This window comes from Stegodyphus dumicola, chromosome X1 (assembly GCF_044657685.1).
Source record: "Stegodyphus dumicola isolate Sdum_Otavi_A_Nest chromosome X1, ASM4465768v1".
NCBI classification, from domain to species: domain Eukaryota; kingdom Metazoa; phylum Arthropoda; class Arachnida; order Araneae; family Eresidae; genus Stegodyphus; species Stegodyphus dumicola.
This window is the reverse complement of record NC_140780.1, coordinates 149,243,120-149,258,409: the sequence shown is the minus strand read 5'-3', so window position 1 is coordinate 149,258,409 and position 15,290 is coordinate 149,243,120. Positions and strand designations below refer to the sequence as shown.

At 29.8% G+C, this 15,290-nt stretch overlaps 1 protein-coding gene across 1 annotated transcript in view; it reads right to left on the bottom strand.

Annotated features, from left to right (window-relative positions):
- Positions 1-218: 218 nt before the first annotated feature.
- Positions 219-15,290, bottom strand: part of LOC118199428 (uncharacterized) — a 116,457-nt gene continuing 101,385 nt past the window's right edge. Inside the window, exons 4-5 of the mRNA XM_085808593.1 lie at positions 8,583-8,980; positions 219-4,725 (exon numbers count right to left, since the gene is read on the bottom strand). Coding sequence (XP_085664719.1) covers positions 3,952-4,725; positions 8,583-8,980 — 1,172 coding nt within the window. The 3' untranslated portion in view covers positions 219-3,951. The remainder of the gene's footprint in view (positions 4,726-8,582; positions 8,981-15,290) is intronic.

Genomic DNA, 15,290 nt, shown 5'->3' with positions numbered 1-15,290 from the left:
CACTGATTTTAAAATTATATTTATTTTTATATTTAAAAATATCTATTTAAGTTGTTTTTAAAATAAGACTATTCAGCAGTTGCTTTACAAATAAATTACAGCATCTGCTGCAATAAATAACTACAGATTTACAAAAGTTGAATAAATTTCAATAAGGTGAAATTTAAAAATTGCATCTTAATATAACCAATTAATTACTCAGAAAAAAGAAAACTGCAAGACGATAAACATCAATTTATTTAAAATGCAACAAAAGAACATACAAAATGCATTCTGAACATTGTCAAATACACTAGCATTTTTTATCTTAGTTTATAATCAACAGCAATATGAATACAGTAAAAAACTCTTTTTTTAAAAAAAAAATAACAACAGAAAAAAAACCCAAAAACATTTCACAATGAATAATGCAAAATCTTGACAGAAAAATCAGAAAGGCAGTTTTGACGGAAATGGTTACATGAGCAATATTTGACACATTTTAAGATACCACATAATGACATCTACTATCCAAAAATACACTACAATGACAACCAGAAACATTACCATTGTAAATCCAAAAAAACATAAGAAAAATAATTTTAAGCACATTCTTCCTGAAAACATTTCACAAATTATATTTCAGAGCTACTTCAGTGAAATGTTTACTTTAATTTTTAGAAAGAACAGTTTTAACAATAATTACTGAGATTTGATTAAATCATTACAAATTTGTAAAAAATATTAAATGGCATGGATATACATACCAAAGTTAAAATTAAGCAACAATTTCACTTTAGTTTATACTGATACTCTCTCTCTGAATTTTTAGGAAAACAGAGAAAGAATAGTCCGTCTTTGTCAAAAACCAAAATTATTCAGCCTTTAGCAGAAACAAAAAGAATACTTGAAGGACTTGTGTTACCTGATCCATTGAAATTTTCCAATAAGCTTCTTCATTTGGAGTATTTCAGATAGATAGCTCTCACATGCTTTGCCAATAATGAAACAAACCAAACATTTTGGAGCATATAAATTTACTTCCAAATTTCAATTTGAAGTACTTAATTTTTCTTTTCAATTTGAAGTACTTCAATTTAATTTTAGTCCAATTCCTTCAAAATGTTGAAGCTTTAATACATAGAATTTTGTTTCTTTTTATTGCTTCAATTCAAAAGATAATACATTAGCACATTTTTGTTTAAAATTTAAGACATGGAATTTAGCATTATTTTGCACCTTCAAAAAAAAAAAAAAAAAAAAAAAGAGGTACATATTACATTTGAAAAAAATGTACCAAATATTTTAACACCTATATAAGATCTGAATTTTACAAAATTTTAATGTTCATATTATGCAAAATACTTTTAAAATTCATAACTGCATCAACATGTTACCTTACCTTCACTCAGAAGTCAATTTCCTCGTCTCCATTGAGAGAGCTGGCACAACTCTCTTCAACCTTTTTAACATATACTTTTATAATAATTTTTAAACTATATTTATATTTATAGTTACAAATATATGGATAAAAATATTATTATTCAGCATTCCCAATATTCACAAATTCACCTCACAAATAAATTACAGCATTTGCTGCAATGAATGATAACATATTTCTAAAACCTGAATACTTTTAATAAGCCCAAACTTTAAAGTACATCTGAATATAACCAATTATTTACTAAAAAAAAAAAAAAAAAAAAAAAAAAAAAAAAAAAAAAAAAAAAAACTGCAAGAGGATTAAAATTAGTTTACTCAAAGCACAACAAAAAACATGAAAAATGTTAAATGTACATACTGCATATCTTAAAATATATTAGGATTTTTTTATCATAGTTTATAATCAACAGCAATATGAGTAACAGCAAATACTGTTTTTTTTTTTTTTTTTTTAAATTAACAAAGTAAAGCCCATAAACTTTTCTAAATGAATAATATAAAATCTTAGAAAAATTAAAACAGCATTTTTTAGGGGAAGGGGCGGTGACGGAAAGGGTTACAAAAACAAAATTTTGCACATTTTAAGATACCACACTAATGACATCTACAATCCAAAATTCACAGCAATCAGCAGGCTAGAAATACTACCATCGAAACATTTGTAAACAAAAAGAATATATCAGATGAAAATAATTAAAACAGACTTTCTTTTCTAAACTGTTTACACATTACCTTTTTTTATTGGAAAAAATTACATTTTGCAATTTCTTAAGTTGAATGAATACTTTTTATAAAGAACAATTTTAACAAAAGTTATCAAGATTCAATTAAATCACCACAAATATATCTTCAAGTAGAAGAGTTTATATATATATATATATATATATATTAATCATATACCAAAATAAAAAATAAAAGGCAAAAATCTGACTTTATATTAGCATTGGGTATATTTTCTATCAATTTTGAGGGAGTCAGAAAAAGAAAGGTCTCTGTGAAGAAGTAAAATATTCTGTCATTAGCAAGCAACATAATTCTTCCTTCGAGAAGCAGACTACTTGAAGGACTTGTATTACCTGAGTCTATCAAAATTCTTATGATAAAATTAATCAAAAATGTTCTTCATTTGGAACATTAAATTTACTTCCAGTCTCAAATTGAAATAATGATTTTAATTCTAATCACATTTCTTCAAATTGGTAAGCCTCTATGATATAATTTTTTGCTCCCTTTTATTGTCTTTACCCTCTTTCAATTGATAATGCACATTATAATAAATTCGAGAGATTAAATTTGTCATAACATTGCAAGGTATTCCAAGACATAACAAAGAGAGATATGGAATACATTTACAAAAAACACATAAAGTATTTCTCTTAATACCTATCTAAGATCTGAATTTTTCATAATTTTAATGTTGCACTAAATTTTTAAATTTATTATTGCATCAACAACTTCACCCAAAAGTCAGATTTCTTTGCAACTATTTTGCAATGTGACAGCTAACACAGCTCTTTTAAATATTTTTAATGTATATTTTGATACTAATTTTCAAATTACATTTAATTTTATATTTAAAAATATCAACCAAGTTGATTAATGTAATATATTATTAAAGATTTGCTTTGTAAATAAATTGCTGAATCTGCTGCAATAAATGGCTGCAGATTTGCAAAGCTGAATAAATTTCAATAATGCAAAATTTTAATTACAGCTTAATATAGTCAACTTACTCATTTTGAGAAACGAAAATTGCAAGAGGATTAAAATTATCTTATAAATTATTAAAAGCACAACGAAAGCATAGACAAAATGTTAAATAGGCATTTTCACAGCTTAAAATATATTAGCATTTCTCATCTTAGTTTACAATTAACAACAACATGAATAGTTTAAAATATTCATTTTTGAAAAAAATTACAGAAAAACAAATTTCTCACAAGGAATAATTCAAATATTAGTTGAAAAATCAGAGTGACGTTTTTGATGGAGATAGTAATAAGAAAACATTGCATGCATTTTAAGATGTTACCACATTAATGACATCTGTTACCCACAAATACACTACACTGAATAAGGTAGAAACACTACCACTGTAAAACTTGTAAATCCAGAAAAAAAGTATGACAAAAATAATTTTAAACAAATATTCCTTCCTAAAACATTTTACAAATTACTCTTTTTTAAAATTTGAAAAAATTACATTTGACAATTAATTAAGTTAAATATTTGCTTTCATTTTTATAAAGAACAATTTTAACACAGATTACTGAGATTTGATAATATAACAGATACCTCAAAATTTTTATATATCTATACCGGAGTTAAAACTAAGCAAAAATCTAACCTTACGCTAACACTGGTTTATTTCCTATTAATTTTGAGGGGAAAAAAGAAAGATATATTTTTGCTTCTTCTGCCATTAGCAAGCGAGCAACAGAATCCTTCTTTCATTAAATAGAATATCTGAAGGTTTTATGTTACATGACCCTATCAAAATTGATAATAAAACAATGAATGAATTTTATATCAGTTATATTTTACTTTTTTTTCTATGGGTTTCCAATTCCAGTTAATTTTACGTTTAGATATTCGTTGGTTAAACATATTGCAAGAATCACCTGAACCATAATCATCAATGGTGGAAGCATTATCATTAACTGTGTAAACATTATCATCAATCGTGTAAACATTATCATCAATCCTGTAAACATTATCATCAATCAGGCCAACATTATCGCCACCGATTTTACGCGTTGGGTTGGTTAAATTCCAGTTTATTATATGATTATGTACTATTAGTGTATATTCGTTTAGTTGTTTTGTAAACTTATCCAAATCAAAATCATCATCACCCTTATCATTTTTTATTGGAAGTTTGCAGTTTATTTTAGGTTCATTCAATTGTGTTTTGAAGATATCATAAATATCACTACTATCACTGCTGTCATCACTTTTATCTGGACAACTATTTTGAATTCTCTTCAGATCTGGACAACTATTTTGAATTCTCTTCAGATCTGGACAACTATTTTGAATTCTCTTCAGATCTGGACAACTATTTTGAATTCTCTTCAGATCTGGACAACTATTTTGAATTCTCTTCAGATCTGGACAACTATTTTGAATTCTCTTCAGATCTGGACAGTTATTTCTTGTATCGCGAATATCTTTTGTCAAATGAGGGTCTATTATGACGGTAAATCCATTATAGTTTTCCTGCACCACTTTTGTTTCTGTTGCATTTTTCTGCTTATTTTGCTCCTTTTCCAGCACAGAAAATGTTCTGTTTAATTTTTGCATCTGAAATTAAATAAGAAACTGTCAATTATTCACATTACCACCAATCTTAAATAGGACTCCTAATCAAATGCTGAATAAAGGAATTATTAATAATCCTAAAACAAGTCTTATACTGGTTACCTATGCTAAAGCTCTACATATTTTAAGTACAAATAAATTTCAGCTGAGTTCCATTCATTTAAAGATAGAAGATACATTTCAAATAACATATGAAATAACTGATGGGATCTATTTTTCAGCATTTTTATTATAAAATTAAATACGTTTATGATGCATCTATATTAAAAATAATTCATAACAGTTTTATTCTGAGTGTATTCCACAAACATTACCAGATGCTACATTGCATCACCACTTCATCAGTAAAGACTGTGCAACATCTCAGAGACAGATTTCTCAATTTATTGTTTTTAAATTCTGCATCTCAAGGTCACTTGTTGTTATTACTAAATGTGTGTTTATTTTTAAGGCACTAAACACTGGAAAATTTTTTAGCATAAAACGTGAAATATGCTTTGTACTAAAATATTTGTTATTTCTCTGTTTCAGTTTAGCCAGGTTTTGATTAAACAAAGTTCTACTGCAACATACTCTTGAATATATTTGCTTCTAAAGAGAAAGCAGAAGTATCAAAATTTACCAAATCTGAAAAATATTTTAATACATCAAGTATAGGAGAAAATTTTCAATTAAGAGTGAATCTTTATGGAGACTACTATGCATTCATACATGAACACACTTATATTTTTTAGAAAACAGAGTTCAAGAGTGAAAGACGAAAGACTTTCTACATGTAAGTTAACACCCACCAGCTATGGAAACTAAATACTAATAAATGAATGCTGAGGTTAGATTAGGTAAGTTATCTGAATATAGCAAAACACATGAGAACAATTTCCTAAGAAGGGAGATGCTTTTGTGGTGGACTTTTAAGGGAAATTATTCATATTGCTCATGGGGGGGGAAACCTCCTATGCAGTCAACCCATTCAGTGGGATGATTTTCAGTGTTCAGGAATTTAATTACTCAGTCGTTGGTGGAGTGAATGTGAGGAAGCATACAGCCAAGAACATTTGTTTCACACTAGAAAATGCAGTCATCTGCTCAGTATTCCAAGATACACTGCTTTAATTAATTTACGACAGATCTTAAATTAATTATAATAATACTGCAAATGTTCACAAAAATTATTACAGTTAAATGTATCACAAATCATTCATAAATAACATGAATTAGATTTATTATAAATTACATAAATTAAGCAATTTATTATAAAGTTATACATTATTCTGAAGTATTCCCACTGACTTTAAATAACTCAGTTAATTTAGCATAGTGCTCTTAATTTGAAAGATACAGATCTCACAGAATCCCACATGACAACACTTCTGAGAACAAGCAATTTGCCATTCTGCATGAATGATAAATCTAGCAGTATAACGAAATATCGAAAGATATTTAAATCTGTAACTATTTCATCAGTACATGAAAACTAATCAATGCTAAATATTTATTATGATCATGGATGATAAAAACCCTAGCAGTGTAACAAAATATTGAAAGATATTTAAATCTGTAACTATTTCATCAGTACACAGAAACTAATCAATATTAAATACTTATTATGATCCCATTTAATCTTACAGTTCACATAATTAAATGCTTCTAATTTAGCTTTCTGCAATTCAGTGTCTTAGATATTTTTTAACAACTGATAAATATCATTTTATAATGCAGAACCTCAATTACAATTTTTAGATTCTCATTGGACATTAATGATAAAATTTACTCAGATTCCACCTTGGCAGATTAAGCATGCATTAACACTTAGAATCATTATGATGAATAAGCAATTTTATAAATTTAAAACACAATGACTTACCAACCAAAACAGATTATAAAACACTTTAATTTTCTCTTATTTTAAAATGCATTCAAGTTGGAAACAAAACTTAATTACAATTCATATTTTATTAAGTAGTTTATTACTTTACTCAGAACAGAAATCAACAGTCAAGCACTTTATTCAGCCATCAGCAACAGTAAAAGTAAAGGTCACTGAGCTCTGGTTGTTTGACTAGGATTCAAATCCTGGTGAATGGACAGGCTGCATGGGAGTCTTGGTATACTTGTTCAAGTATAACATAGCTATGAGCAAGTTTGCCTTCAAAACTCATCCATGAAAGTATCCCTCCTACCTGGCAGATACCCTTGCGTACATCACTACTCTCAGTAAAATAAATCAAACATGATAAATTAGAATCAATTACCAGATAGAAAATGCAGGGCAGAATAAGGTTAGGTTAACTAATTAAGGCAAAGCACATGAAGGATATCTGCCTAAGAGTGCCTCCAAGGAGAACATTGTGAGGCAAAATGCCTTAAAGTCAGCCTACACATGGAAAAACCATGAAAACTCCTATGTAGCCTGCCCGTTTACTGGGATTTGAATCCCAGTCGAATTACTACATTCAGCAATCAATTCAGTCATTAGTGGGCAGAGATGTGGAACAAAAATCTTAATTAAAAATGATGAAGACAAACAATAAATAAACATTCAATGTTTTCATATCTTAATAAATTTATGAAATGAAGTGATGTTACATAAAGCATGCTTATGGTTTCCAAAAGAATATTTTCCACTACTGACTTTTGTAAAATTTATGGAAAATAAGTTTTAAAACTTCCAAATCTACAACCACAATATTTTTCCTATTCCGTCCTTCCACATATTTGTACAATGTTAAACCTCACTCTCCAAAGGATTTCTAGCATAGCTGCTAAAAATTTGAAAGTTGCTAAGGAAGCAAAAATTAACAAACATGTACTCCACAGATCGAACACTGTATTAAAAACTTTAAATTATCTGTGTCTAAAAGTCGTACGTCTTGTTTCACATAACTGTAAAAGTTATAGGAAAAAAATGTGAAATAATGCTATATATTCTCGTGCCACTCTATCCGCAACATAAGGTGATATCCACAAGAATTCACACTACGATTTGTTCAAAAACTATTCAATAAAATTGAATAACATTTGGGCAAGCCAATAAATATCTCTTTACTTTATGATATCATAATCAAGAATGAGTTACATATCCATGCAAAAATTAAATATAAAATTTATAGTTAAATATTTAGAAAAGGAGTGAGAAGCATGTAAAAAGCAAACATTTAAAAACTTAAAATTTTTTAATTTAATGAATTCAAAAACTAAATAATTAGTAAATATTACTAATCTTAAGAGTGGCAATATAACGACCCTGTTAAAAATTAAATTATTAATTAAACCTTAGGAAATGAGTTCTAGTTGTACACTACAGCAGCTTTTAAGGATTCCTGCATGAGGCTGAAAATTTGTGACACTTCCTCAGAATTTCTTAAAAATTCAGTGTCAAATTTAAATCTTCAAAATTTTGCAGTCAAGTTTTCTTTAGATGGCCTTGCTTTCAAAAAAACTCCCTCCTAGTAGTCTGTCACTGCCTGCATAAAAAGCACAGCAAAATTCTCCTCTGAAGTTTTAGCAAGCCTCTAATAATTATCTTGATACTGCTTTCTAGTGTGTTATGATGCAACCTGGAACCACATTACCTCAACAAAACGATTTTAAACATTTGGTTCCCTCCATATTAAAACATGACAAAACCTTTTAATAAAAAAATTTTCAGTTGATAGAATATACTATTAGCTAGGATTTTTATTCCTATGTTTATTGCACTCATTCAAAGAATGAAATGATGCTCTTAAAACTTTTTAATCCTTTCTCCTTGCATCTATTAAGATTCATTTCCCATCACTGAAATTAAAATTATTATTCAATGAATAATAAAAGAATACCTATATACATAAAGATCTCACCTTTTGAACTGAAGCATTATGATCCTCCCTCAGACTTTTTAGAAACTTTTCCAAATATGAGAGTTTGCTCTCGCTGGCTGCCACTTTATATGAAAGGGTTTCTAACTGCTTAATTTTTTTTTCACTTGCTTTGTCATTATTTGCAAGACTTTCTAACACCTCAATTTTTATTTCATTTTCTAGGATTCTGCTTGCAAGGCTTTCTAATTGCTCAAGTTTTTTTTCACTCGCTTTGACTTTATTTGTAAGCTGCTCCAATTTATTTTCACTCTCTCTGACTTTATTCATAAGCTCCTCCAATTTACTTTCGCTTGCTGCGATTTTATTTTCTAGGAGCTTCAAACTGTCGTCATCCACTAGCTTAATCCAGCCTTCAGGCGATTTTTTCAAAAGAGGATCTGAAAAATAATATGAAATCACATTACACAGAATAGTATACTAGACTTACTAAAATAAAAAATTCACAGCTCATATTCTTTTAAGTCAAATATATATCATTCCCTGTATTCTATTTAAACAAATTTATATTAATAAATGAAAGTAAAAAATTAGGCAAAAAGTAACCTTATTTTGGCACAGGTTTGGAAGAAAACTTTATTGGCTCAGAGGGGAATCGTACATAGGTCATTCAGGAGCAAAATAGTTTTTGAGAAATGTGTCGATACATTATGATTTTGCTTATGTGGTTCCTTGTGTGTGTGGGCTGCTTAATACGCTAAATGAGAAAAACTATGTCTTGAAGAGAATATAACTGGATATGAATGAGAATATGATAGAATATGAATCTATTAGCAGTTGAAGTGCAAAATAGACCAACTTCACTTCAATCCAAGAGAAACATGCAGAGCAGAGCGAACAATAATGGTCCTCTCATTTTGCTAAATTTTTCACACATCCAGCATATTATTAGAAAAACATAAAAATTAAACCTATAATGGTAATTTATTTTTTCCTAAAGCTGTCCAACTCTGGCAAGTTTGAATCATGGAGGTCAGAAAGGAAGGAGTGGCCAACCGGCACTAGAAGTGAAGCACTGCTTGGAAGCTTCGGTCACCAGATGGGGTGTTCTTTGTTTACATTCAGAAGCTCGCTTGACAGTATTCTGATAGTATTTCAACACACAACAGTTCCATACAAATCGAAAAAGGGACACTTTCGCATGAAAGAAACATTCATAGTGTGATGGATTTGTATAGTTTAGTGACATTTACGTGAAAATCACATCTTGGTTATTTTTCGATAACTAACAACATCGATTTTGATTATGAATTTGTTTTATAAAATTCTAAGCTGTTGAACTACAAAAATAAAGATTTTAACAAAAATGTTATGCTTAAAGAATGAAAAATACCTTACGGTACCTTTAAAATTGTATACGTCTTTCGATACCCTTGATAGAGTATTCGCTACTTTTATTTTATGTTTCAAATGCCAGAATAATTTAAATAAAATAATTTTTTTTCACATCCATATATTATTGTAAAATGTACCTTTTAAAATTTTTTAGAGGAGAGGCTTTACTGCTGCTCATTTTAAACTCATCGTTTTAATTTTATATATCTGAAAAATAATCACTTTGGGCTTACACGTTTTACTTATTTGGGTTGATTAAAAATAAAATCCTTATTTTATTCCCTTTCAGAAATGTTCAGAGGAAGTTAAGTACTATTTAAAGTATTTCACTAATTTCTTATAATTCTCTAATTTAAAATGAACCGAATAGAGCATTAATTATAAATTGACTTACATTTTTCGATTTAAAAGATGCCTCAGAAGCCAAAAAATCATGTCATATTTAAGAAAGTATTTTAGGAAGAAGCTCTATAAATAGAAAAGAAATAATGCATAATTTTAATGTTAATAATACAATAAACTTTGATCTTAATTTTTGTACCTTAACCGAATAAAAATGAATTACCTTAGATTTTTTTTTCTAATGTAATTAACGAAAACTTGTGAAAATATTTCATTCAAATTAAACCATTCTGAGAAAACTGTTCTGTGAAAAGTATAGCATTTAATTCCATTCAGAATGAAACGTTTAAAAATATGTGGTTTTCATATACTTAGAACTCTGAAGTGTTGTAAAAAAAGAAAATATGTACATTTATATGCATATTTACGACATAATTACAAAATATTTACATCCGATCGCATCAAAACCCATTGAACTTAATGGTAAATGACCCAATGTTCTGGTCACCATGTAAGGATCGCCGGTGCTTCAGAGCAGGGTACGGGAGAAACCTGTTTAGGGCTACTCCATCTTACTTCCTACCTCCATGGTTTTAACCCTTTGAGGGGCGGTATATAAAACAATTTAAACTATGGTAAAATTTTGCATGAACTATAACTTATGGACCCTAAGGACACAAAATTGAGATTTAAAAAAAATTTAGAGCGAAATCCCGAATTTTGAGAGCCGGTATATATTTTATACCGGCACCCCTCTAGGACACTTTTTTCCAGGTAGCTGCCAACTGTTAATCTTTGTTTTTAAAATTAATTTTGGGTACTTTTAATGTGCGTCTGTAGTGGTGAGTGCTTGAATATAGTTATGTAAGTCTAAAGACAATTTTTTTAAAAATATTTTGGCAGAAATTTAGAATTTCAAAAATAAAATTTATGTCTTTTTATGCACTTTGATGACGCAACCCAGTTGAACATACTTATGTAAAATATGGGTAAAATGCTTTTCAACTTGATATAAATTCAATAAATATTATTTTATAAAAAAATTAGCAAATATAACACTGCAGTGTAAATCGTATCATGCTGTAACTGAACTAGTATAATATTACAAGCAGATGTAACTCAGCCGAAAATTAAAAAAATTGAAAAATGAAGCACTACGGCCGACTCAGCTGAGAAAGTATGTTGCATTTTTGAAGTTGTATTTCATACTTTAGATAATATGTGAAAAAACAACCATGCTTCATATTATGATATGAAGAATCGCCCCCCCCCTCGACGCACACACACTTAAGATCATCAAGGACCGCAAGGGTCCCTTTTTTTATTTTTTGTAAATATAGCTTGTAATGTATCTTTTTGTTCAGAAAGAAACGCTGTTAAACAATTCTATTTTTTGATACACCTCAAAGCTCTTATTCTGATTTTCAACCCCTTTGGCTTCATAGGGGCTCCTTTTCAACTTTTGGATAAATTTTAGTTTGCATCTAAAAACAGGCCTTAGAAATATTTTTCCTCCTTTCACCAACTGTCAAAATTTATTTCAGAAACAACCTATTTGTATCAACCAGAGCGCAGATTTCTCTCGTGTTCTCTAGTCTTTCATCTGAAATTAACAAAGAATTTCCCTAAAGAATAAAAGCATGCTTTCAAACCAGCAGTTTTTGTGATTATGCTATGAGATAGACCTTAAGTAAATTTCCATTTTAAGTGAGCTTTGCCTTTGTGTGATCTTATCACACCTCACAAAGGAAGAAGGCGCGACTCCCGAATGACAAATTAGTTGTCAATCACCTCTTTCATTTTCCTTGCATTCTAGAATTTTGGAAATCACGAAGCAACGGGTGTCTTTTGGAGGCTAACATGCCACATTTAACCCATACAATTGTGTAAAGTTTTGACCCAGATGGCAATATTGTAATCGATGAGTCTTTCTCTTGGGAAAGAGGTAAGTGCTGAAATAAAAATTTTAGCTAAACACAGACGAATGAAACTCGAGCTGAGTACACAAAGAATAAATAAAACTAATATACTTGTATTCAGTCCTAGAGCAGAGTCAATAAACTCCTCATTCCTCCATGAACATAATATTGAATCCTAAACAATTTCTAAATTAATCATGAAAAATTATTATATCATAAACTGTTATAATAATAAAGAAATTCTGTCATGTCACAGAGTATAAAAGGAGAAGACTGGTGCTGCCATCTATTGGCGTGGTACCCTCAGTGTGGGCGCCGGTATATAGTATATACCGGTTTTAAAATCGTATAAATAATCTTCTGTTAATTATCATTTCTGACAAAAATGAAGTAAATATATAAGATTCAGCATGTGTACGTCATATATTTGCAGATTTTGAATTTTTTCTTTCCCTCCAATAGAATTTATCAATCTTCCAACACGATACCTTGCAAAGAGGTATATTAATTTCATAACTGCAAAATATTGAACATTCATAGGGTGATGCTACCATTTAGAATTGAAAGGAAACACTAGACACTTAAGATTATAGCTTTTGGTGTAGAAAAATTAGCATTTTTTCGGAGGTTAAAAAATTGACACGGTGCCCTTCAAAGGGTTAATGGCCGGCACACAAATACCAACATTGGTATACAGGAACGTGGCATTTATATAATGATGGAAGTTCTTAGTAAAAATGCTGAAGTTCTGTAGGCATTGAAGCTTGTTAATGCGGTTGCTTAAAATTGCATTATAGAATCCTAGGCTGACAAAAACTTTAATACTGACACATACAGGCTTCTAGGCAGATGGTGATTTCTTCTGTGGTTTTTCTCTTTGTACAATGCTCACACTAATCTTCCCTGTAAGCTTCCTAGTTTTCCGCTGACAATGCTATTACTTTATGACAGCAATAATGCTGATTTAATTAAATTTCTTTCAATAATAAATTCTATTGGTCCTGTTATTCAATTAACTTTTGAATATGAGCCATCAAATTCCCTTCTGCTCTTTGACATATTGGTCACGAGCAACATATCCAACTTCAGTACTACTGTCTAAACCTTAATCTGTTTGCCATCCACCACACTTCCAATCATGTTTGTGCTGCAATACCTGGTGTAAAGACTACATCATAGATTACAAAAGTAAAACAGAAATATTGACAGAACTGTGGAAAACAAAAAAACACCAATGGTAAGGTAAAACCATGAAAGATATGAGCAACTAAAAAAATGCACAGGTTAGAAAAACAAATGAAAAAGCTAAAAGGTGAAAATATTTAAAAGACTGCCAATCCATTAAAATATGGTAGATCATCAGGATGCTAGTGAAATTTTCACAAAATGGATTGCTTTCACCTTTCAGAAGATGCTCACGAGTCAGTCGACAGAGACAGATTCTCAATCGTGTTAAGAGAACTATTTCTCTTCCATTTAGCACTGATGATCAGCACTCTATACGAGTTTAACACTTCTTAGCTTATTTTTTGCTTGATGTTCTCAATGCCTCTGCCATTTATTGAGAATTTTTCACTTGATCAATGCCCTGTTATCTACAAGAGGGACCTAATGTTTGGCCACTGTAGTAGTAGACTTAGCTGTAATATCTGTTAGTTCATTCCCTTTTATACCCACATATACAGGGATCCAGAACTAGCTAATCTGATATCCCTGACATTTTGAGTGAGCTTCAAATGCCAGTAATTATGGAATGCAAGCTATTAGTATGATCTATTAATGACATTACTGCATTCAGATAATCTGTGTAGATAATCAAGTTCCTTCAACACTGTACTTCAAATCATGTTATTCGACTAAGAGAAGTTAGCTTCAAATACCGAGCACTTCAACTTTGAACCTCTAAATTGGTTCTCGATCAAGAACTAAATTACTTAAAAGCAGTTGCTATTGACAGAGGCTTTTCACCTCACATAATTATGCAAGAAGTTAAAAAAATTCTCATCTCAGCACATTAGAAGTCCTCTCTCGTATTAGAAGATTAACAAGAATTCTGTTGTCATTCCTTTCTTTTTATCAATTAGCAGTAAAACTGCACATATTTTACAGAAATTCAACTTTCAGGTTATTTTTCTTCTGCCAATAAAAATCACAGTTTCATACTTAAAGACCCCATTCCAGATATGAACTCCTGAGGCATTATGGGGTTTAATTTACGTTGGATCAAGCTAAGAAAACATTAAAATTCTACCCTAAGAAACATGAGGCATACATTATGAAAAACGGAATACATATATTTTCTCTTGTCCTAAACTTCAGACAAGGGCAGAAAGTTTGGCCAGAAATCACATTTTCTAATTTTCCGTCTTTATCCTTAACTTTTAAGAAATTACTTCATAGTTATTTTAGTTTTTCCTCAATAGATTGTGCCAGCAGTTTGAGTTCCTTCCTCTCATTCATATTGCCTTAGCACAAGCTTTCTTTTTGTCATTTGAAAGTTCTGAATTTAAACCTTCAAAACTAGTCCTGCAAATCTGTATATATTATGCTGATTCTTGTTAACTAATTGTGCAGACCCACTGAAAAAAAAAAAAAAAAAAAAATCTGGCAGAAGAAGAAATGGTAAAAGTTACAAAAATTATCCAATAACAGTTCTTTAGGAATTAGTTCTCATGAAGAATCTAGTACAGAAATTTACTTTTCATGAATGGATTATTCCAACTAAACAAATGAATTTGATTCATCGAATGATGGTTCTATTGTTCCTTTCAAAGGACAATGTCACAACATTTCACCCCCTGGTTCTGAAGAACAAGATATTCTTTTATCATTTCTATCGGGTTTTAACAAACGTTTCCCACCACTGCAAATATCACCTGTGCAAACAGTTCATGTTGGCATGTTTAATGATACTTTGTCAAATGATTTTTGGCATTTGAAAGGAAGAGACTTGCTTTAGAACACTGTGTTGTGAAATTTGTAAAAAAAAAAAAAAAAAAAAAAAAAAAAAAAAAACACCTTGTTATGATTATGTACAAGGTGTCTGAAATGGAACTATCACACTACCAGATTTCAGAACATCATTTACTTCCAG